The 24,670-nt window shown below is 37.3% G+C and overlaps 1 protein-coding gene across 24 annotated transcripts in view; it reads right to left on the bottom strand.

The window, feature by feature from the left end:
- Positions 1–24,670, bottom strand: part of MBD5 (methyl-CpG binding domain protein 5) — a 435,430-nt gene that overhangs the window by 11,791 nt on the left and 398,969 nt on the right. For 21 of the 24 annotated variants that reach the window (XM_077861625.1, XM_077861624.1, XM_077861616.1 and 18 more), the window contains 5 exons: positions 20,948–21,973; positions 18,849–19,060; positions 13,527–14,735; positions 10,421–10,546; positions 2,455–2,528 (listed from right to left, as the gene is read on the bottom strand). In XM_077861625.1, the coding sequence (XP_077717751.1) occupies positions 2,455–2,528; positions 10,421–10,546; positions 13,527–14,735; positions 18,849–19,060; positions 20,948–21,973 (2,647 nt within the window). The remainder of the gene's footprint in view (positions 1–2,454; positions 2,529–10,420; positions 10,547–13,526; positions 14,736–18,848; positions 19,061–20,947; positions 21,974–24,670) is intronic. The other 3 variants (XM_077861639.1, XM_077861638.1, XM_077861640.1) reach the window with 3 other exon arrangements.

Here is a 24,670-nt window from a genome sequence, read left to right as displayed (position 1 = left end):
AAAATTTATCCTCCATAGAGGATAATCTATGTGAAAAATCCAACCACCTGACCCCTCAGGCACTTCCAATAAGATAAAGGATCCTATGGGTGCATACTAAACTCTTCATAATCTGATTGCTGCTTATGGCTTTTGCTGCTTCTCTTACAATTTCCTGTCTGATGCTTTACAGTCTCTCAAATCCAACTGCTGATCTCATTTGAACACTATCCCACCCCATACCACCTTGGTCCTTATCTCCTTGTTCTGGCTAATACCTATGTAGCACGTAAGGCTTGGCTCAGATTATCTCCTCTAGAAAGTCTTCCTTTACCTGAGTTTAATGCCACTTCTCTATGATCCCCAAGTATACTATACATATTGCTGTCATTGCAATTTTAACATTTTAATTATTTCTGGATCTGTCTCCTTTGCTCAAGAGAGCTCCAGGGACTGCAGCACAGATTTTTGCTCAATTACTCTCCTTAAATTGGGGAATAACTAAGTGATTAAATAAATGAATAAATACATGATTGGGTTCAAGACATCATTTGTCACTTATACGACTGACCTTCAATTAATTATTTAAGCTATTTGGGTCTTGGTGTCCTCATCTATAAATGGGCTTAGTAATTCTGGCCCATTTTGTCATTGGGAGAATAAAATAATGGATTTTAAATAGTATATGCAAAATGTAAAGTATTCTACTGGGCCTTTATAAGGCAAGTTAGTCTGTGTAGACAATAGCATGATAAATAAAACTGTTTTTACTAAAGTTCATTTCATAGTTTCTTCTTTTACATCTCTCATCTATATTCTAACTTCCTGGTTTCATGGCAGTCCCTTTAGATAAAGCCACTTAAGACTTAGCAAATTCACCATAACTAGTAAACTAGTTTTGAAGAAAAAAAACTTAAAATAGCTATTTATTACTTACTACCTTTCAGAAATCGATTAATACCAAATTTATGGGAAAAATACAGCTCATTTCAAGGCAGTATATTTAAATATTTGAAGGAGTTATTTCATTTCTGTGTTATCAATTGTTTTGGGTATTTTGAATATAATTCAGCTTACTGGCATATCTCACTGGAGGAAAGATTTTAGGGTTCTTTTACATCAAATAAATGAGTACTGTTGAATATTTCATAGCAAATGGCCCATTGCAAATTTGTGATGTAGGTAATTTGCAATTTCCCTCCTGTCATCCAGAACTTGTATTAATTTTGTGGGCCTTATCCTACCACAAAGCTCTGCACAGGAAGTGTTATTTCAGTCAGAGCAGAAGGGACTTGCCTCACCATATTCTTTATCATATCTGTAGTGAATCTGGCAATTCACTCAGTCATTGATTGCCACAGTCAGTGCCAACTTGCTACCATCCAAAAAATTCCCCAACATAGGGGCACAGGAGTTTGCCTCTTGTGGTTAGCATCTTTCCGTGAGGCAGTTTATTGAGATGAAGAATTTCCCCAAGAGATTTCAGTTCTAAAATTTTGCCTCTGGCACCACTAAGAGAAAGAGTGCTCTTTGATAGATAATATTGATATCATTATGTACACGAGATACACTACCGATCATTCTGACCTCATAATTCTTGGACCTGAACAGGCATGTCAATCATATGTATTTTTAAATAACTTTCCATGTGCATTTGCAAAAGCACATTTGTAATTCTCTACCTTAAAATGAAATAATAATTATGATACATAAAACTATATTGTATTACAGTGGAAACTGTTTCTAACGTTATCTGCTTGGCCAAACAACATTTACCTAGAATAAAAAGATCGAGAAGTACTTGAAAAATAATGTCTCAAAGTACAACTTCTTATTCTAATTCCAAAGAAAACCTATTATTCCTGCCCTAAGAAAAAAGAATTATTTACCATCACTTTGAGTAACAGTTAATCTGCCAAAATTATTTACCTGTGTACAACTGGGGTATCTCCTCATTCCTCTTCCAAAAGGGATAGAGTTTTGCTACACTTTTATTTTTTTATTTTATTTATTTTTAAATTTTTATTTATTTATTTATTAGTAATTTCTACACCCAAGAGGGAGTTTGAACTCATGACCCCTGAGATCAAGGGTCCTATGCTCTTCTGACTGAGCCAGGCAGGTGCCCCTTTGCTCCATTTTAGAAACTATTTAATTGCTACATGTTGAAAGTGTTTCTTTTCCAACATATGACAGGGATGGAAATGAAGGGAGAGAGGAAAGAGCTCATGAAGAGGGAAATCCCACAGAACAGTACAAATGGTTACGAAAATACTCTGTAATAGCTAATTTGGCTTAACTATAATGGTCCTCTTGGGTGACAACTACTAAACTGTACTTAGTACAGTACAGGCCCTAAGATGGACAAAATTACTGAGATTTTCTTGTCCCTATGAACACAAACTAGTAAATTATATCCGTGAAAAGCAAAATGGCAAAAAAAAAAAAAAAAAAAAAAAAAAATTCAGTGCTTACTTTCTGTTCCTTTTCCGGGCTCGGCTGTAGGCTTCTAAACCTTCTGTTAGTGTCTTCAACTTCTCGGGCTCCACCTGAGTGAAGGCATGAAGACCAAACCATATTACCCAGACCTGCAATTGTTAACACCATTTTTACTTTCCTGCGGGGGAAGGGAGGCTTAACTTTCACTGCCCTGTCAAATGTCCTGTCCTTGCTCAAGCAGAGGTTGACTGTGTGGCTCCAGGCTGTAACATCAATGGAAACGAGAGATCGTTTGGCTTTCATACTATCAACATTTTGAAAATAATATTTTAAGAACACAATTTGGAACTTCAATAGCCTTCGATTCACAAAATCGTATAAATCAGAGATCCCTGGTTTGCTTTCTCTACTTGCTTGATACTCAGCAACTGCAAATCTGTACTCCATCCCGAGGCGGATAGGAGCGGTGGCAGTGAAGGGGGTGGGCTTTGGAGCCAGTAGACTGAAGTTTGAATCTGACCTTGCTTTCTAGTGTGAATAAGACACTCCGATGTTCTGAACCTCAGTTTCTTTCTCTTTAAAATGAAGACAATACCTACCTTCCATCTAGAATTGCTGGGACAATTAGAATGCAACAAGGCAGGATGAATACAGGTAAGCAGAGAGTGGCTGTTATTACCTTGTAGTCTTAGGTATTGCAGAGGCCACTAAATGCGTGGAAGGAGACTACCATAGTCCTTGCTGTCTAGGGAAGAGGGTGTTGCTACACCTGTGGGCGTGTCCTCTCCTTTCTTGCTTTATCACTGCCGAGAATCTTGCTACTTTATCACCCTATGGCCACCAAAATGGTGACTGGGGGACTTATGAGGGTGGGGAGGTGCAGTCTTTGCCACTTCCCCCCAGTAATCTCCAGCATGGTTCTTGAAGCCACCCCTCCAAGATAAACAATTAATAAATAGTAAAACTTGTATGTGACTTGTGAGTAAAAACACTTTAAGAAAAACATTGCTATTTTTATTGATCTTAAAAAAACAACAACAGTTTAAATAAAAACAGTGTCGATTGCTGTGTAAACACAGCTTCAAGGCAAGTCTCCCAGCCGTCCCTTAACCCAGTTTTTTCCCTGCCCCTATGCTACTTTTACAGAAAAATTTGAGAAGGTGCCAAAATGCCTCATGGGTAAGAAAATAAATACTAAGAAGCAAGGAAATTATTATTAACTTTTCTCTTGAAATCTTCTTGACTCATGAGTATGCTTTATAAATAATTTTTCTTTGACCTCTTCAAAATTGAGTAGCCAGTAATGAGTAACAAAGGGTTTCCTTTGTCAGTTTGAAAACAGGCATGTCTAAATACTCAAGGAGAAAAACAATCAAACTAAGAAAACATTTTCCCTTTCATAATTTTTGTACTTTGTCCTAAAGGATGCAAATCTCATATTTCTATATATCTATATCTCCATTCATTGGAGACACCCAATTTCTTGTGTGCTGGAACAAGAGACAATTTTGTTCTAATAACACTTCATGGAAACCATGAAGAAAAGTGTCTTGCTGAAATAACTGGAAAAGCTTAAGTGAGATGAATATATATATGTGTTGTTTTAAAAAAAAATAGTGCCTGCGTACATTTTCACATTTCATGTTGAAGAGGTTTCATCTTGTATTTACTCACGTGAAAAGAAAAAGAAAGATATTTCACACATTACATTTCTATAATCTATCGCTAATTCCACTTATATTTAATCCCCCCCCCCCCTTTTTGGCAGTAGGAAGGAAGCTCTCCTATGTAGTAAACTTATAGTAGGCACAAATTGGTGTAGTGAAAGATCTCAGAAGGGATTGATGCAAGCGACAGAAAGCAGATTCACAGTGAAACAAAGCAAAACATCAATATGAAGACTTAATCCACTGGTGTTAATTCTTAAACACTAAGTTATGTAAAACTATTTTTTAAATTTTCAGTTTTTATTTTTAATTAAATAAGGAATAAGGGGCAATAAAAACATTTCTTGTGCATTTATTGTGGAAAAGGCACTGTTTCATTATTTAATATGATAATACTGCAAACTAGTATTATTTTTGTTATTTTACAGATGAAACTCAGTGAATTTAAGTAACATGGCCAGCACTGAAACTCAGGTCTGACTCCAAAGCACTCAACCTCTCTCCACCACACCAACTACAATATACATTGATGTTTACAATCATTTTTTACACACACTTACACACACATGCACATATACTAAAAAAAAAATAGGTCAAATTATTTTAAAACAAATTAGATTCTTCCAGAAATTTAGATAATACATGCTCAAATTTATCTTTAAAAACTTTTTTATGCTTGGATAATTTTCTGAACTAATAATCTACCATGATTTTTCTTTTCATTTAAATTGCCTCTAAGGCTGTAAGGTACTCTATAATGAACTATATTATTTATAAAGGATTCAAAATGACCTTGAAAGAGAAAGCAATGATGGTGCTTTCTGAAACTAAATACAAATAAGTTACACATCACTGTTTATTTCTGATATGACAAGATCATACATATCCAGAGGTAAATGTTTCGTTTATTTTGTTTCAGAATTTTAGTACTCTACTGAATTGTGAAATATATGAACAGCGTATGTTGTTTATAGGGAATTATTCATATACTTATGCAATATTCAAGAAACTCTTTAAAGATACTGCCGCCCCCTAAGATGGGATTGGAGAAGAACAAAATAAATTCAATTTCTAGTCAAATAGAAATCATATTTAATGATTTAATGAATACTCCCTCATAAATTACTTAGCTAACTTGTAAATGAAGAAAGTACTGAGAAATCAAATACATAAATGTAACATTAAAAAGGATAAACACAAATATTTCTATAAACCTTACATTGAAAGAGCAAGTAATTTAAGATACTTAATACTGTGATCTGTAATTACAACCTTATATTCCTGTACATTCATAAGCCAGGAGTTCTATAAATTATTTAATTCCTATCCTGGTGAGAAATCAAGGGAGGACTTTATAATGTACCTTTACTCATAATCTATCCCATTTTCTCACTCTGGTAATGATGAGGCTAATAGGAATGACCAACATGGTATAACCCTCTGCACATAAATCATTTAAGATTTAGAAAAAATTACCAGAACTTATACATATTTATAGTTCAATTATTACCTCATGTATAAATATACACACATATTGGATATATTTTGACTCCTAAAGCCTTGTTCACTCATTCACATTCTTTAGATATCACAATTCTTCACATGAATAGTCCTACAGCCTGTTCAAGCAACAGAAAGCAGATTCTGAACCCCACCTGTTCAGTAGGGTTGGAAACATACCCATACACTCTTTTGGGTGGAAGTTTAAGACTTTTCTGAACAAGTCTGAATCTCTAGTTGCTTATTTTGTTCACAAGGCACACAGTAAAATTTGGCAATTTAATTAAGTTTGATTTGGGGTCAACACAGTAGAATGTAGTGATCTTAGAAGTAACTTAAATCTACGACAAGGGAGACACAAATCCTTCAGAGAACCAAACTGACCCTCTGAAAATGAGGTAGAGTATATATTAGAAGAGCTTGGATCAAAGATCCTAGATCACTTTTGAATAGAGCCAATTAAGTAAAGATGATGTCAAAATTCCCCATAGGCTTTAAACCTGGTAACAGGATTGAATTTCTTGGTGATTTACTTCGCTGCTACTTAGTGGTGAGGGGAAGCTGTCACACAAAGGTCAGACAAAGGACAGAGTACAAGCCACCTCCCAGGTTTCATAGGAGAGGCGGGCAGCTGAACTCAAGCGCCTTCTCATTCTTTACGTCTTTGTTCATGTCATCAGCTCCTGTGTTGGGGGAATGGTACTATGCAAAGAGTACTAAGCTTAGAGTTAGGAGACGGGGGTTGGGTCCTGGCTTAACTGCCTGTCACTTGTGTCCTTAGGAATGCTACTTCGCTGAGTTTCAGCTCCCTCATCTGTACCATGGGGATGGTTGTGCGCTTCTTTATGCATCACTGAGAGAATCTAAAAAGACAATGAAGATGAAGGTACTTTGTAAACACCAAATCAGTCTTTACCAAAGTGTCATTAGTGGCATGTGAAACAAGGACAGACCTTTAATATTTTTTAACATTTTTAATAGTTATATATTCATATGTTTATATTAGAAAAATACAAAAAACATCATACTTAGGATTTTACGCATATTATATCTTAGAGTAAGACTGAAGACATTATTTGAAAGTAACTTCAATGGTGCCTAGTTCATATTATGAGTCCAAAAGGTATTTGTTGAATAAATAAATAAATAGTAAATGAGTTTGCATAAAAATTTTAAGTATAGTACAGGTAGCACGCAACTTTATTTCTGTTTTTCTTGGGGGGTGTGGAGGAACAGAGGGACAGAGAGGGAGAGAATCTTAAGCAGGCTCCACGCCCAGCATGGAACCCAATGAGGGGCTAGACCTCAAGACCCTGAGATCACAACCTGAGTTGAAATCAAGAGTTGGACGCTTAACTGACTGAGTCACCCGGGGCCCCTAAAGGAACATGCATGCTTTTTTTTTTTTTTCTGTTTTTAGAGATTAGTGGGAGTGGGAGTGGGGGAGGCAGGGAGCAGACAACTTCAGTTGAAACCTGGGAAATAGAGCCCTGAAGCAATCAGCAACTATGAGGCATTTATTAGTTTCATTATTGACAAACACTTATTAAATAGTAAGTATTAAAGTCCTGCTAACTTAAGTGCGATATTGCAATATTTTTTAAAAAATGGGAATTAACGCTAAATAATTTGGAGTAAAGAGTTGACTCACCTGTGACAGAGAGGATGAACCTCATTTTCCATCAATAATACTCATGGAAAAATTCCTAAAGCAAACCCCTTTTTATTTTTTCAAACGAACTAATCAAATACACATAGACGACTTTTGTCAGTGGCCTTATCTGAGGCTTTGTGTGCGTGGATATGTGTGTGTGTGCTTCCTTTCCTCTTCACTTTGGAAACAGTGTTTTTAGGTAGAAGAAAAGTATACTACAGGACTAGAGTAAATCTATTCTAAATGTACAACATATTTTATACTGACCCACCACCCATCCTTGGAATTAAATGCTTGGGGTGAGCTCGGATTTCTAAAGCAGCACTGTTTAAAGTTTCATGTCACAGAAGCACGTACCTGCCTCCGACCCGACTCCATTTGCTACTATCCATATGAAAACCGTACTGACAAGCTCAAGAACTCTGTGTGGGTCTTAGTTACGTGTAAATGGAGACAGGCCTCCTTTTCCTCTTTAACCTTGTTCAAGGGAAGAAGGTTACCATATTCCACAGTTCGCTTCAGGGACATTCATGGTCTTACCTAAGCCTTTTCTGTTTTGTCTTTTTGCTAATATTCACATTTTTGGTCTTATTTGGTTCTTCATTGTTATTATCTCCCAAATTTCCGTCAGGCGCTGACTTTGTCAGCCTGGCTTTTATCTTGCACATTACTTTTCAAAAACAATTTTCCTTCCTTTTCAAGGAGATTCTGTTGCTACAGAGCATGGACTGCCTCTGCCGTCCTACCAGCCGCAATGCAGCCCAAATACTGTGGTTGGTGATTGAGTGCAGGGACAAGGATTCATTCCCAACAGCAGTTAAGGAGCTATGTAAGGCAAGGGCAATATACAAAGCACACTTTCAACAGAGAATTATAGTACCAAAGAACAAAAACAGCTAATGCTGATAATCAAGCACAGAAAGAATGTTCTTTAAAGTAAAACATTTAAAAATCATAAGAGCTCCAACTTAAGTTACACATCCCCAAAACACGATGGTCAGCTGTCTTTGGATACGCTTCACACTGTCAGAATGTGTGTGTGTGTGTGTGAGAGAGAAGAGAGAGAGAGAGACGTACTCACCTGACATATAGAAAGTGTATTGTCCCAAAATAAGTTGGGTTATGAGTTTTAATAATGATGAGTTTTGTCTCATTTGAATAACTGACTACTCAGAGAGCGATTTTCATCTTTACCTGCCAAATATAACCACGTGAAAAAAGGCAAAGTGCGATTCTCAAGAGAGAGCACCCTGCCCGCTACTTATAAAAACATGTCTTCATTTGCTCATCTAGTGTGTCACTGAAATGTACAACTTTTCTGAGTAATCAGAGCTCCCTATCTGTCCAAGAACAGCCAGCATTTCACTGAAGAGAAACATTGCGGCGCCAATCTGGAAATAAATCCTTTCCTAAATTTGGCTCAAGTTAGAATACACAACGACTATAAGAGCAATGAAATATGAAGACCAGTGGGAAATGTCCAAAAAGAGTAAAAGTTATGTACTAAAGAAAAAGAGTTTTATTTTTTGATTATCACTTGAGTGTCAATTCTTTCAGGTTAGTTAATATAAGATCAGAGAGGGCGGATGATAATCACAAAATATATTTTAGGAAACAGGGGGACTTTTCTGACTTTTATGTAATTATTGAAACAAGTACATAAAGATAACCATCTCCCCCCCGCATAGTTGCACAGGTTTACAATGATTGCTAATTGGGGTGTCCGGGTGGCTCAGTGGGTTAAGCGGTTGACTCTTGATTTCAGCTCAGCTAATGATCTCAGGGTCCTGGGATTGAGCCCTGCCCTGTGTCAGGCTCCAGACTCAGCAGGGAGTCTGCTGGAGACTCTCTCTCCCTCTATCCCTCTGCCCTTCCTCCCCGCTCTCTTTCTCTCTAAAAAAATAATAAAATAAATATTCTTAAAAAAAAAAAAGTGTTTGCACTTTATGGTGGATAGGTGTAATGCCAGCAAAGCCATTTCCCTTTCCAAGAATGCCCTAAGGCCATGCCAAGATCTGGCAATGCAGCTCTCTGGCTGCGATGATGTACTGGAGCATAGCACTGAGGTCTTATTCTTGGTCACTGAAGCTTAAACTATAAAGGACTCATGGTTCAGAAAGAAACTTGCATCATTTATTTAGAAAAAGTATAAATATCTTTCAGACCATACTTGATTACAAACTGATAACCAAAGGAAAGAATGTGTTAGAGAGTGAGGAGACACTACTTTCAGGACGGTCTGATTCCGGACACATAATATTCTTTAGTGTTTTACACAGCTTCAGTATTGGGACAGCAGTCTATAGGGGTGATTCAGTCCAAGTTTCCATGGACGGCTAAAAATTTCTACTAATGAATATTGTTGTGTGTGTGGAGGGGGCGATGAGATAGGAAAGTAAAGGAAGAAAGCCTGTGTTGGTATTTTTTACAAACAACGTTGGGAGATGGACTTCCAGGTTCATTGAATAAAGTGCTTGAAAATGCTTCTGAGTAGAACTCCTGCTTGAAACGAACCGCTCACGATAACATAATCGGATATGCCACTTGTGTGTGACGTGCTGAACTTCATCAAAAAATGGTTGTAAACTATTTGACTCATTGAATATATTCATTATAATGCGCTCACTAGATTGGAGCCTCAATCTAGTTCGTAAACCCTTGATCCATGGATAATGCAGAGGCAAACAATAACTAAACTCAAACGACCACAATTCCAGAGTGGAGAAATCCAAATTAATAAGGTTGTTTAACATAAAAAAACACAGGGGCCAGGAGGCTAATTTCTACTGAGCGTCTCTCGTGTGCTGGATGATCTGTTTATGGTATATCATTTAATTCTGAAAACATCATTCTGAGTGAGAACTGAATAGTCCCACTTGAGAGGTGAGGGGACTGCAGCCCAGGGAGATTAAGACACCCACCCAGGAGCAATTAGGGAACGGACGGGGCGGGGATCAAGCTCATGGGAGGATGCCCAGAGCCCAAGCCTCTTCCTGCCACACTCCGCGTGCTCTCTAGTTCTCCGTAGACTATGTTCATACGATGTTTGATGTTTTGAAATAAAACCCTTTACGAAGCAATCTCCAAACGTGCAGAACAGTTCCAAAGGATTATTAGTAATTCTGCTACATGTAACACCCCACCAAAGACGAACGGTGCCTTTCTAAGATCATAAACTGACCAGGTCGTTGACTATCATGACAGCTGGCTGAAGCGTCATCAACTTAGGGACAGCATGGACACCTCGGCCCGCGGCAGTAGTCCAGGGACAGCATTGATCTGTCAGGCCAGGGACCACCTGTACGGCCTGAAAACAAGAGAGGCGCCCAGCTTACTCTGAATTAGTAGCCTGCAATATTGCCAATTAATTACTTTTTAAACATTTTTTTGCCTGCTTCTGAAAAGAATCTGAAGTGGTTTGCTGAGAACAAAGACTGCAACAGAAAATAAATGACAGGTTCCTATGATGAGAGGGCTGGGGAGAGATTAAGATAATCGATCTATTCTAACACTTGAGTTAACATAGATTGTATCTGGAGGGATCTAACAGACTCTCCGGTTAATTTACTTTGTGGACATGGAAATAGTATGAACAACTGAGAATCTAGAAAGGTCTATGATGATAACATATAAGAAAATTGTTTACCAAAGCTTTCCTTCTGAGATACTACAAAGATAAACACTAGGGGATGGGGTCCCACATTTCACATTGGCAAGGTGGAATTAATTAGGTTTTACTGTTAATAAACACATGGTTTATGGAGTCAGTCTCTATCTTTGTCTCTCGACTTTATAAAACGTCAGCCATTGCCACAGCGTAGAAGAGACCCTAATGCACTACTTGCCTTTTTAAAAGCAGAAATCTGATTATTCATGCACAAGACTTTATTTATCCAACATTGCTGAGGACTTAGGGATTCTATGTAAATCATATTTACATCATGACTGGTTGGTTCACCAGACTAAGAGTACGAATTTTAAAAACGTTTTTGCTGGAAATCTTTTCAAATAGATCACGCTTTGTCTTACACAGCTATTGAACATAGTTTAAATTTTTCTTGATGAACCAGGATTACCAAGACATCAAGCAAAGGCCATCTGGCTTGAAGTCAGACAGACTTGTGTTTGAAATTTCACCTTTTCTGGTCTTATAAATCGAGAACACTGTTTGGCTTGCTGGGCATCATTAAATAAGGTATGAGGAAGCCCTTCCTTTGTTTTGTGAACCACAGAAGAAAAAAGAGTGCTTGTGAAATAGGACTTTATTTTTTTACTGTGCAAATGTGAGTAGGTCCTGGAAAGACCAAGGTTTTTAAAAATGTTAAGTGCCCTAGAGCTTTTAAGGCTGTTATACCTTGCTTTCTAATGACAGATAAATATTTCATGTGTTGTCATTAATAATGTATTATATGTTTTCAAGTTTTGTACCTCTAAATGTGGGCTTTAAATTATTTTTTTGAATTACTAAAAATATTTTTAACGTATCCTGATATCAAGGTTTTGATATTCAGGTTGTCAGAATGCAAAATCACAATGTCGTTTGGTGGCGAGGGGAGGGGAATATTTGAGTTGACAGAAATAATTTTATGTTAGAAATTCATCTATTGCCTATAACAAGGAAGAAGATTCTGGATTTTTTAAACACTTACTATTGTATAGTGAGTGAAACCCAGTTGCTTATTTAAATGAAGCAACATAAATATTTCTTGGACTCGTAGATAATGATTTTTTTTTTTTTAAAGTGTATCTCCCCACACATCAGTGAGTAACTCAATCCCAGGAGTTTTGCAAACACAGACTAATCAAAAGATTAGAACCATTGTTTAATGTGAAATGTGTTAAAAGTACATGCCTTTATTCTCCTGAGGACATAAAAAGATATTTAGACAAGGCATTTAGGACAGGAAGAATGTTTCCAGGAAAGGGAGGCTATAATCTTTTCTTTCATTAAGCTTTTTGTAAAATGGCACCTAAAAAAGACTTGGTTTCATTTGCACCAAGATTGTAAAACAGTGCAGTGTCTACATCTTATATTTGTAGCAGTCCATTTATATCCTAAAAGCCCAATTTTGCTGTTTCTAATTACTTTTTGAATAAACTGTCAAAAATATTTAGGTTTATCAACCTAGAGAATGTTTTGTCTGGGCTCAGAGAGATTAGAGAATAAAATGTTTTGTGAATAGGGGTATGGAATTCATTTTCTTATCAAACGTAGAAACACTATGCCCAGAGCACACCCTGACAAGTATATATTAGGCATTATAAGCGATGGGCTTAAGGACCTCCTGGTCATTTGGAGAAAGACAATCTTTTTATTGTGCTGGCAAAAATGTTTTTGGTTTCCTGCCATTAAACCTAAGTGCCAGTGGAGGTTTGAGCAGAGTTGAAATAGCTTTATACAATATACTCTTTAAGAGAATACCATATATTTGTTAAGAGTAGTTTTTATTTCCTAAGGAGATGAAAAATTATGTTTCCTCATCATATGTGGGGAATGTGCATAATTATCTCCTCCTGGTCAGATATAAATTTTTCTATCCGCTTTAAACATTCTGCATGTTTCTCGCCTAGTGAGCCAATTTATCAATTGTGAGGGGGGAGGGGGAACCCAGAAGACCCCTACTAATTTCTTCTAAATTGAATAGTAGTTTCATGGAGAAGTTTTCATTTAATTTATATGATCAGATTGTGTTAAGTAGAACCAGACGGTGGGGTTAAACATTTCCATATGTTATAAAGGCCCAGAACTTTTCCTGAAAGGAGACACCATTCTGAATACAGACATTACCTGCTGCTTCCAGAAATGGCTGCAATTACACCCGGGTTTTACCCTCTCCTCAGCTCTATGTGGCTCCTGTGAGTTCAAGGAGGAGATGCTGTCCCCCAGCGCTTCCTGTTGCCCTACCTCTGCCATACTGCTGGACTTCAAAGGCCACCAGATTTTTTCCCCAGTCCTTGCCACTTGCCTTCATCCTCTGTGTATGGAATGAAGAATTAAGTACATACAGGGAATGAAGGCAGGATTAAGAAAATTCTGGAAATCTGGTTCCTGGGTTAGAGGCCCTAGTGGGATCTCTACAAACACGGCACAACTCACCCCTTGATATGACATTTTGGTGACTATAACCATCCCCTCTTCATTTTATGCTCCAGAAGTTTGTGAGAACTTAACGAGTCATGAAGAATCCTAATTTCAAATCCAAAGAATCCAAAGTGACGACAACAAAAAATAACAATTGATATCTGAACAAAGGTTAGTATTTGACAATGGATAAAGATTGGTATACCTTCCCTTCCTCGGGGCTTTGTTGACATGAATTGTGAACGTCGTCTTCTCTTACTAATTTTCCAGGCCAAGAAGTAAGTCCTTTGATTTGGCCCCAGACCAAGTCGCCAACGTTGAACGTCCTTGGCCTATAATGTATCAACTCATTTGAAGAAGGGGAATCTGGATTCCTTAGGTCATCTTCACTACTAATGCTTTTAGCATCTGAAGGGCTAGGCACACACCCATTAATGCTTTTGGCATTAAAGTCTCCATTGTAATGGATGTAGTCTTTGACTAGAGAATTTTCCAAACTATTTGAGGAGCTCGGAGACTGCTCCTCTAGGACCAGGTCTTGTCTTGTGGTACTCAGCAGCTCTCCAAAGCCCCGACTCTGTCGAGGTCTGTTCCCATTAATGTGTGCACATCTTTCCACAGTGTTCTCTAGTCTCTCCTTAAAACTCATCATAGTTCTTTTGTAGTTATTATACCTGAAATTTTCCTCCAGAATTTTATCCCCTTGACAGTTTCTTGGTGGTAACAGTACCGGGTGCTGTTCCCCAGGCAGAAATGGCAGTGTAGAGACATTGTTGGACCTTTCGTGACAAGGACTACTGTGGATATGGCCTGGATGATCTAGAAATTCCTCACACTTCCACCTGTTTCGCTCCCCTCCAGGGCTTTGCTCCCCATCCCACTGTTTTTTGGATGTGTGGCAACTTGCTGACTTGAAATATTCAAACCCATCTCCTTCATTTGAGTTTTTCCCATGGTCCAGATTCCTGGGCAGCCGAGCCCCTCTTGCATTCCTCAGCCTACCATCATGATCGACACTGCCCATGTTTCGTCCATGAATGACCGCACTGACAGCACTGGGGAGACTTAACGGGTCACCAATCGAGGCAGTGAAGGCACTCATGGCACTCAGAGCTGGAATGGGGCTGATCTGAGTTGTACTGTTGACTGCAGTGGTGATGACAACCTGCATTCCTTTGCTGGCTGCATCAACAACTGCTTTGTAAATGGCATCTACAGAAGCATCACCTTGGCCACCCACAATGAGGCCATCTTTCACCTGCTGACCAAGAGATGGGTCAATCCTCGGTTGCAACTCACAAGATGTATCTTGGAAAGGTGGAAGTGTAGTGTTTGGATTCTCAGGAAGTGCCGTGAGCCCCGGCTGAGAGCTTATTCTTTTGTTTAGGAGAGCTGCATCTTCCTGCATTCTCACCTTGAAGAAACAGACAGGAAGCAGTGAGAGACAGAAAAGTTTCTAAAGACGTCAAAGAGAAAGACCATAATTTTAAGATTTACCGAAAGGCAAACAAATATAACAAGGAGAGAAATACAAAGAAAGAACAAGGCTCAAAATGTAATAAAAAGTCACTCTGTATAGTAGAGTTTATGTCTTGATCATACTTGGGTAGTTTCTTTGGTTGAAATTATTTCATACATTTGTTTTAAAGAACTCAGGGATTCCTGGGTGGCGCAGCGGTTTAGCGCCTGCCTTTGGCCCAGGGCGCGATCCTGGAGACCCGGGATCGAATCCCACGTCGGGCTCCCGGTGCATGGAGCCTGCTTCTCCCTCTGCCTGTGTCTCTGCCTCTCTCTCTCTCTGTGTGTGACTATCATAAATAAATTAAAAAAAAAAAAAAAAAAAAAGATTTAAAGAACTCATCACTGGGGTGCCTGGGTGGCCCAGTCAGTTGAGCGTCAGACTCTTGGTTTCTGCTCAGGTCATAATCTTGGGTTGGGATCAAACCCCTGGTCAGGGCTCTGTGCTCAGTGGGGAGTCTGGTTCTCTCCTTCTCCCTGTGCCCCTCTCCTTGCTCATGCACTCTCTCTTTTCTCTCTAAAATAAATAAATCTTAAAAAAATAAAAATAAAAGAATGTATTTCTAAAATAAATGAACAAATAAATAAAAAATAAAAAACTCATTAACAAACATTCTCTAGAAAAGTTAAAGGTGAGGTGGTTGGACACAAACTGTTTTCAGGTAATGACTCCATGTATTTAAACGTCATTACAGGTTCTGCAAGTTGGGTTTCAGAGAGACAAGTCCATCACCAGCACTGCTCAAATTACAAAGGGAACCAGATTTTGGAAAGGAGTTCTAATTCACTGATATTTCTACTGAACTACAACATAAGCTAAAAGAAAATTTTCTCTTTCTCTCTCTCTCTCTGTCTCTCTCTGTCTATATATATATATATACACACACTCTCTTTCTCTTTCTCTTTCTTTCTCTCTCTCTCTCTATATATATATACACACACACTTTTTTCGTAACAATAAAATATTCGTAATTTATTTCATAACAATAAAATAAAATATTCGTAATTTATTTCGTAACAATAAAATATATATATACACACTTTCTTTCTCTTTCTTTCTCTCTCTCTCTCTATATATATATACACACACACTTTTTTCATAACAATAAAATATTTCTGATATGACATTATATTTCTGAAGACTTCAGATAAAGCAGTGACACCTACTCTTCAATCTTACCAGGCTACTGACTGGGGGACACCACCATGCGGTCAGCAATGACAATGGCTCTCTATAGAAGTGATTCTTAATTGGGAAGAGGGGAAGGAAGGGGATGCCCAGCAGGTAAGAATGTCAATGGTCAGCACAGGGAGGATGAATGCACTTTGAAAAAGTCCCCAAGGTTATTCTAATTGCACCAACCCCACCTAAAAACTGCTGCTCCAGACCCTTGCTACTTCGGATTTCCTCTTCAATGATTTCTTCCTTTTTGTCTTCACATCTTTTCCCACTAAACCAGAATCTGGGATCCATCAACATATCAACCACTCTCTTGTTATTCTCCCCCTGTCTACACCTACCAGATAAAATCTCAATGTGGGATCAATTTAACTGCCCTTATCTATATCCAGTGAGAATGCTGAGTATCTGCCTAGAAATTTAGGGCTTTCAACTACAGCTGGGGGCTTAATGTTTCCATCAATCTGATGATCCTCAAGTTAGGTATCATTCTCCTTCACAACTGTTCAAATCTTTACCCACTTCTCCAAGCTGGTTGTTACAGCATCTCCAGCACTATTCTTAGTGGAAAACCCTTACTTAACAGAGAAAATGGAGTTCACAGGTTAAGAATTCTCATAGTTCTTATACTCTGCTACTCCCTACCCCCTGGCAGCACACACTTTGCAATGATACACGTGTCACATCCTGCCCTGCTTCCCAGTGTTAAGAGGGGCCTCTTGTTTTCTGAGGGTAAGTCCTCTTACTTATGCTCTGATTTCCAAGGCACTCCTCAGGGATTTTGCCTCATTTGTTATCCCTTCTCTTCATTATGTTCAATCTTTTCCACATTTTTTCTTTTTTTGCTCTTAAATTTTTCTTTTTTAGCATACAACCATGTGCACAGCTTCCATATTTTAAAAGTTTGCTCATACTATGTCTGCCTTGGGGCACCACCCTATTTCTCTTATTCTTTATGGTTAAGTTTCTGAAAGACTAATCCACACTCTTTAATTCCCAACCTTTTCATCCTTCCATCCACCTTCCATCCATCCTACCACTCCACCAAAACTGCATTCCACCATCATTGACGATGTCCTAAATCTAGTGGGTTCTCTTCAGGCTTTATCTACTTGTTTGAGATTTTCAGTGACATGGCTGAGTCCTTTTCTTCCCTTCTAAATTATTTTATTACACAAGATGTATATGAATATTTTCTAATTTTCAGAAAAAGATAAAAACGTTCTTTGTCACTCCTCCCCACCCAAACTTGACTCTCGCATCCCACTCTGATTCCAGTCCCTCTCTCAGGAGTAATCAGCGCTGGAATGCATCCTTGCAGACACTTATGTTTAATACACTAAGGTGTGTAGGTACATATCTAGTTTTCTTTCCTTCCTTCTTTCACATAAATGGTAGAGTATTTTAGTATTGTTCTATAATACCACAGTATTAAAGTCTTGCATTCTTGTGGATCTTTCCAAATCAGTTATGTAAATCTATCTAAACCTTTTAAAATACTTGACAGAGGGCAGCCCGGGTGGCTCAGCGGTTTAGCGCCACCTTCAGCCCAGGGCGTGATCTTGGAGACCGGGGATCGAGTCCTGCATCAGGCTCCCTGCATGGAGCCTGCTTCTCCCTCTGCCTATGTCTCTACCTCTTTCTCCCTGTGTTTCTCATGAATTAATAAATAAAATCTTTAAAAAAATACTCAAAAGACAGATACATCATGATATATTAATTATTTCCTTACTGATGGACGCGGCTTCTAATTTTTGCCACCACAAATCATGTTGTAATGAACATTCTAGCCTGCGCCCTTTTGTTCACGGTTGAAGATTTCTCTAAAACAGATACAAAGAAGTTGAACTTCTGCATTAGAGGATATGTATATTTAAAAACCTGATAAACTATCAAATTACCCTCCCAAAGAACTATATCAGCATACAATCAGACCAACAGTATATCTGAAAGGATCCATTTCCCCACACCACTCTCGGCAAGGGATATCAATCAATCTGATAGACACATTAGTGTTGTAATTTGTATAACTCTGATTACTCTTTTCATATGTTCATTAATAATTTACTTTTCATTTTCTGTGAATTTTCTGTTCATATCTATTGCTCATTTTTCTAATCAATTATCTTTTTTTCTTCCTGATTCATAGGAGCTTTTCTTCTATAACGAATGTCAATTATTTGCCATTATCATGCAAGTATTTTCTGCTGGGTGCCACTTGTCTTTAAGTTTGTTTAGAATACCCTTATCATAGAGAGATTTTAAAGTTTTATATATTCGACCTTATTACTTCTTTTCTTTTTGACTTCTTGATTTTGTGTCTTACTGAAAGAACCTTCTCTACCTCAAGATTATTTTAAAAATACTTCTATATTTTCTCTTTGTATTTATTAAGCATTCCTCTTTCCATCTAGCTCCTTAATCTATTAGGAATGTATTTAGCTTGTAGAACTAAAGGAATACTAAGTGATGGAAGCCAGGAAGGGCGGTAAGGGCTGGGGCTGGCGAGTGAGGCCAAGCCAGCTGGTTAAAGATATGTATTTCAATCATGAGAGCAATGGAACCCACAAAAGGGTTTAAGAGGATCATGTGATCAGTGTTTACTATCAGCTCCAAAAGGACCACTGAGATGCCTCAGACAAAATAAAATAACCTTCACACAAAAGACTGGAATGTTTAACAATATTCATTATTGGGAAATAATAGTAATTGGAGGTGAGAGGACACATTACTTCCTTCTCTGGTCTCTTGCCTTCAGTTAAGCATTTTAACAGACCCAGACATTGCCTACACATTATTTACTATTCAAGGAACCCAGGGAAAGAGTACCTGAAAGTTCTGAAACAGACAAGCCATGGGGTTACTGTTAGCCGGGCAAGGAATTGTGGGCTGTCCTTGAAATGCCTGCAGGTTCTGGTACCCTTGAAGAAGCTGCTGCTGCTGCTGCTGATTTGGAGGAAACATCTGATTGTTGTTTAACAGCGACTGCAGATGAGTCAGTTGATGGTTATTCAAAGTATTGTTTATTGAGGACATGTCACCTATAGTTTGAAAAACATAAAATGTAAGTCAATGTGACTCTTTGGAGATCCTATGCCTCTCTTTGTACCTGAGGATCCCTGAAACAAAAACGGAAAACTAGACTTGACATGGTCATTGTTTTCTCTTTTTCTCCTCAACATCCTACTAAGTGGTAAATAAAGAGGAGTTTTATTACTCAATTTTATCATTCATAATCAGTTTTTTGATTTTATATTCTGGAGACACTACTTAGTCTTTGCTCTATCCCTATATATTGAGTTTCAGTGTTACATAATTCCTCAAAACTGTTTTTCATAATTCCTCAAAACTGTTTTTGTTAGAGCACTTGAAACTAAAGGCTGAAATTAGCCCTAAAATGTTTTAGTAATCGTAAGTATTTGAGCAAACTATTAAACTATTTGAGCAAACTATTATGAGTGGGTCTCAATAGGCCTTGTTTACAAAATTTAGTTCTTGGGGCAGCCTGGGTGGCTCAGTGGTTTAATGCCACCTTCAGCCCAGGGTGTGATCCTGGAGACCCGGGATCGGGATCAAGTCCCACATCGGGCTCCCTGCATGGGGCCTGCTTCTCCCTCTTCTCCCTCCCTGCCTCTTCCTCTCTCTGTGTCTCTCATGAATAAATAAATAAAATCTTTAAAAAAAAATTTAATTCTCAAGGCACAGTCATCAATAAAATAAAAAATAAAATAAAATCAGATTTGGCCTAGAAATACATATTTTGTTTTTAAGTAAAAGGTTTACTATCAGTAAAAGGTTGGTTACCTAAAATTAAAATCATAAAGAAAGCTAACAATACAAAAGAACTCACTGTCATAATCATTAAAATAAATGTTACACAATCAGACGGGATTAGTTAATAACTAAGTTTATACTCAGAATTCAGGTTTAACTTGTTTGAAATTTTATTGAAATTATCTTGAAGACAATGTCATTGTCATTTGTCTTGTAACTTGAAATATGTAAATCTGTAATGCTTTTTAAATTATTTAACTGTTGATTTCAATGCCAAATAGAACTAAAATAAACCACAGCAACTAGTAAACTATAAAATTAATAAACTATATTCTAAAGGTGTCCATAAAGCCTAAAAACATATTATTCATAGTTTTTTACCTATTGAAGATGCCCTTGTGGCAATATCAGGTATATTTGCCTATTTCCAGACTTTATGGACACCCTTTCTGTACTTAATATTACAGTTACCTGCATGAGTCAGTTGGATATACTTGACATTATTTTCTAACTTTTTTTGTGATAGAATAATCTGTATGAAGGATTTTGTTTTTAAGCCACAAAGTTCTAAGGAATTATACTGTCTGAGGAAATCTAACACAGCTATTGAGACTGTTTCTTTGAACTTGGGCAAAGTTTATCTTTGGATATTTTTATGCCCTGTTTCTCATTTTGCTGGATAAGCATTTAGTTTTGTTTATTTAGGGATCACCTGGAAAAAACACTTCCTCAAGCTGTTTCCATCCACAGTGCAGCTGCTCATACTAACCCTGTGATGCCACACCAACTAAAATTCAAGTAAAAGTTATTTTTAAGATGGACCTGTGCTTTATTGTTTGAAAAATAAGACTCTACTTGGCTTAAGAGAATGATAGGTAGGTTAGGGTTAAGTGGCATCAGAATCAGAAGATCAGAGAAAAGCAGATTAGAATGATATTTAGTACTGCTAGAATAGGGGAAAAGGAAAAAGTCATTTTCATGTTTGTATAACTAGGGATGTGTGTGGGTGTTATTATATTTAGTTCCTTAAGCAAGCTGTGACATAATAAAAACATTTTTTAAAAATAGTGTGACAAAATGGAGTTTTTAAAAAGGAGAAAATAGAATTAGAAAAACGTTTCTTTTGTAAAAATTTGTGAAAAAATTTAACTTACCAAGCAGACCTGTCCCCAGTAGAGGGTTAAGTAGCTGTGGCAGCACAGAGTTACTGTTGAGTTTAGCTGGACCAGGTGTATTCCCAGCATTATTAGATATATTCAGCAATGTTTCTGCCATTGACACCACTGCTGTCCCACCAAGTGTTGAGACAGTCAGTGCTGCCACTGCTGATGATGTAGTGGTTGTGGTAGTGGTTGCCTGGGAGGAAGTTGCTATGGAAACCTCTGGATGATTAGCGGTGTTGGCCGATGCTGAGTTCAGGACACCTCCCAACAGCTGGGGATTCAAGGCCATTAATCCTGAGGCCCCAGTGACAGCTGGGAGGAACAGGGGGTTAAAAGTAGTGTCACTGCCTGCAAAGCTTGGTAAAGGGTTCCCCAGGGGGCTGGTTAAAAGGGTCTCAGCTCGGCTGTTCTCTGACTGATTGCTTGGCAAATGGTCTGGTGGGGCTGTCATCTGTGTTAATGAGGGTAAAGGGGTATTTTGCTGTTGCAAAAGATCTGAGATGGTCAGATTGAAAGATGGCAGGGGAAGCATGGCAGCTGCTTGGGCTTGGTTCTGAAGCAGGGCTGCTAAGAGCTGAAAGTGAACAGGCTGCAATACCTGCCCATCCATGTCACCGGAGAGAAAAGCTAAAGCAGCGTTTACATTCGGGTTGAGAAAACCTAAAGGGTGGAGGTTGATCTCAGACTTGCCTTCTCCTGCTGAAGGCTGGAGGATATTTAATAGATTCTGGTTTAGGAGATGCTGTTGATTCACTGGCAAAGAGATAGGTAGAGAACTGAGGAGGCTGGGGTTCAAGGGGTGTGGAAGATGGTTGTTTGAAGTGCTGTTGGATGGAAAATGAAGTGCGTGCTCCTGGCCAACATAAGGAAAATCACTCCCAATAGGCAGCTGACTCTGCAGTGGGTTTCCAGCTGCGGTGGTAACTATGACGCCATCTTGAAGAACAGATGTTGTCTTTGTGATGGCAGGGTGGTTGGTGCCAGCTATGGCTATGGAGGAGGATGGTCCTGAACCGCCTAGAATGAAGAAGGAGAAAAACCAACCGCTTATTAATTACGGATGCCAAGGAAGACGAGCCCATACAAATACATTAAGATCCATTTCAGTAATTCATTACATGTCACCTTTGAGGATTTAACTCAGATGAATTGCAATCAGAGAGGAGTTGAAATCTGTTAGTAAAACTTAAATTTAACTTTATACTTCCTAATCTACTTTGAGAAAATATATATTGAAGAAGTTTAGAAATATTAAAAATATATTAAGAAATAGCTGTTTCTAACAAATAGCTTGTTTTTCACAAGCTGGACAAGGTGAAGAGAGGGAAATCTGTGTTGTAGTTCATTCAACTGACTAGATAAAGGTAACAAGGCTTTATTTTTAGAAAGATACTTTTCCATTTAAGAAAACATTTTGGTCTTTATTTATAATACTGCCTCTTGATTTTAGTGAAAAAAAAAAACCTGGAATATGCAGGAGACTACAAAACAAAATAAAAAACTACTGATAAAGAGAACTATTAATATGTTAGTGATAGTGCTTCAGGCCTTTCCCACTTGTATGTTTATACATATGCAGACATATATACATATATTACATATTTTAACAAAAATGGAATCATGCTTTGTAACTTTTTTCTTTTATCAATACATTATTGTGTTAACTTTACATTTTACAACTATCATCTATGAATATACCAAAATTTAATCAATCCCAGTTGAGGATATTTGATTGTTTACAATCAAATTACAATTACTCTAGTAAGCAACAGTATGATAAACATTCTTGTTAATTTAGCTTTGCCAATACACTCAATTATTTTCTAGGGATAAATTCTTAAAAGTGGAATTCCAGGGATAAAAGGGTTTACATATTTTTAACGCTTTGGATTCATATTCTCAAACTGTCCCACAGCAAAGTTGATCAATGCACACTCCATTAACATTTTTATAGACAGTGTATGGCAGTGTTCATTTCTAACCAACACTGTATTTTATCATTATTTTTTTAATCTTTGTCACTCTGATAGCATAAAGATACTCTGCACTTAGCATTCCTTAAATCAGACCAAATGCTACCACCTAAATAGCATTCTTAATCTTTTTTTTTTTTTTTAGCATTCTTAATCTTGAAAGTCTTACACTTGAGTGAAAATTCAAGAAACTTAATATTTAAAAATATAAACTTTCAGTTGTTCATTATAATGCTTTTAGTTGTTCTCAATACAAGCTGCACAATAGAATTACTACCTGGAGGACTTTAAACAAACAAACAAACAAATAAACAAAAACAATGCCTGGGCCCTATCCCAGATAAGTCGAAAACTCATCTCTTGGGAGTAGAGCCTGGGCAGTAGTATTCTTTGAAATCACCCCTGGTGATTCAGATGCACAAGAGATGGGGTAGGAGAATCACATTCTGTTGAAAAGGAACCTACAGTCATATTTTTCATAAAAGGTCTTTCTCTAAAGAGATGCATTATGTAATATATGCATTGAGCAAATACTGTTACAGGCTTATGCATTTAACTTTATATTAAACATGTATATGATGTAATGAACAACATCAGTGTTATTGAAAATCTAAAGTAATTCTAACACTGTACTGCTGTGCTATGCCATAAAAAACTTTATATTTGATCATGTTACCATTGAGGCCTGTCCAAATACAAATACACAGAAATGTTTCCATAGTTGTACTAGTATTGCAAATATAATTTTATATTCTTTTTGTTTTCTTCTAACAGAATAACACCAGAATTTTTCCTCTTCTTTTTTTTTGAATTTTTCCTTTTTGATATACAGACATTTCTATTAATATTTTTATTAATATTGATCATATTTATTGAATCATTCTGATAAAGTTTGGCATTTATATTTTCATTTTTTCATCATTATATGTAACACAGGTATGAACATCTTCCGGCATATGATACCTTGCTACTTTTGAATTTTTCCTCAGGAAAAACTGGTATGAGTGGCATGATTGTTGTGAGAATCAAAAATAGGTAAGTGAAAGGCTCGCAATGTGTAAAGTCTGTACAAGTAAAAGGAGCAATCATTGTCAGCATTATTATTTACATTACTAGTTGTAGTTAGTAGTGGTGATATAGTAATAGTAATAAGAATACATCAGTATAATCCAACACACCTTCTAGAATATCGCTATATTGCACGACTGCAATTTTTTCCAGGTGTCAGGTCTGTTTTTTTAAGTTCTCCATATTTCATTTCAAGAATGAGATAAAAAACCCTCTGTTTAAAAGTATATAAATATTTATAAAATATTATTATGAAACAATGACTGTTCACAAAGAGCAGAGTAAGAACATTTCGAATGTTGAAGTAGGCATATGGTGTACAATTCTTTAAATGTTAATTCAGATTTGTAATAAAACAATCAACACCTTAAACATTTCATTGCTTCTGAAAATTAGCTATTTCCATAAATAGGCACTATGCTTTATTTGCATTTGGAAACCATTTTTTTAAACAAGGTAATAACAACTCTTATTTACTGGTAATCGCTATCTGTGGCCTTTTTCCTTATCTGCTAACCAATAATGACATATTTAAAGGTACAGATCACCATTTCTCTAGCCGCAGTCAGAGCATACATTTTCAAAATACTCTAGCAAGGCTTTGTTGATGTACGGTTTCCTTAGAGGTTACTGTCATTCATATTTTTGTCTTTTTGTTTTTATATGAGAAGCA

Source organism: Canis aureus, chromosome 20 (assembly GCF_053574225.1).
Source record: "Canis aureus isolate CA01 chromosome 20, VMU_Caureus_v.1.0, whole genome shotgun sequence".
Lineage (NCBI taxonomy): Eukaryota > Metazoa > Chordata > Mammalia > Carnivora > Canidae > Canis > Canis aureus.
The sequence above is the reverse complement of the archived record's forward strand: the minus strand, read 5'-3'. Positions and strand labels throughout refer to the sequence as shown.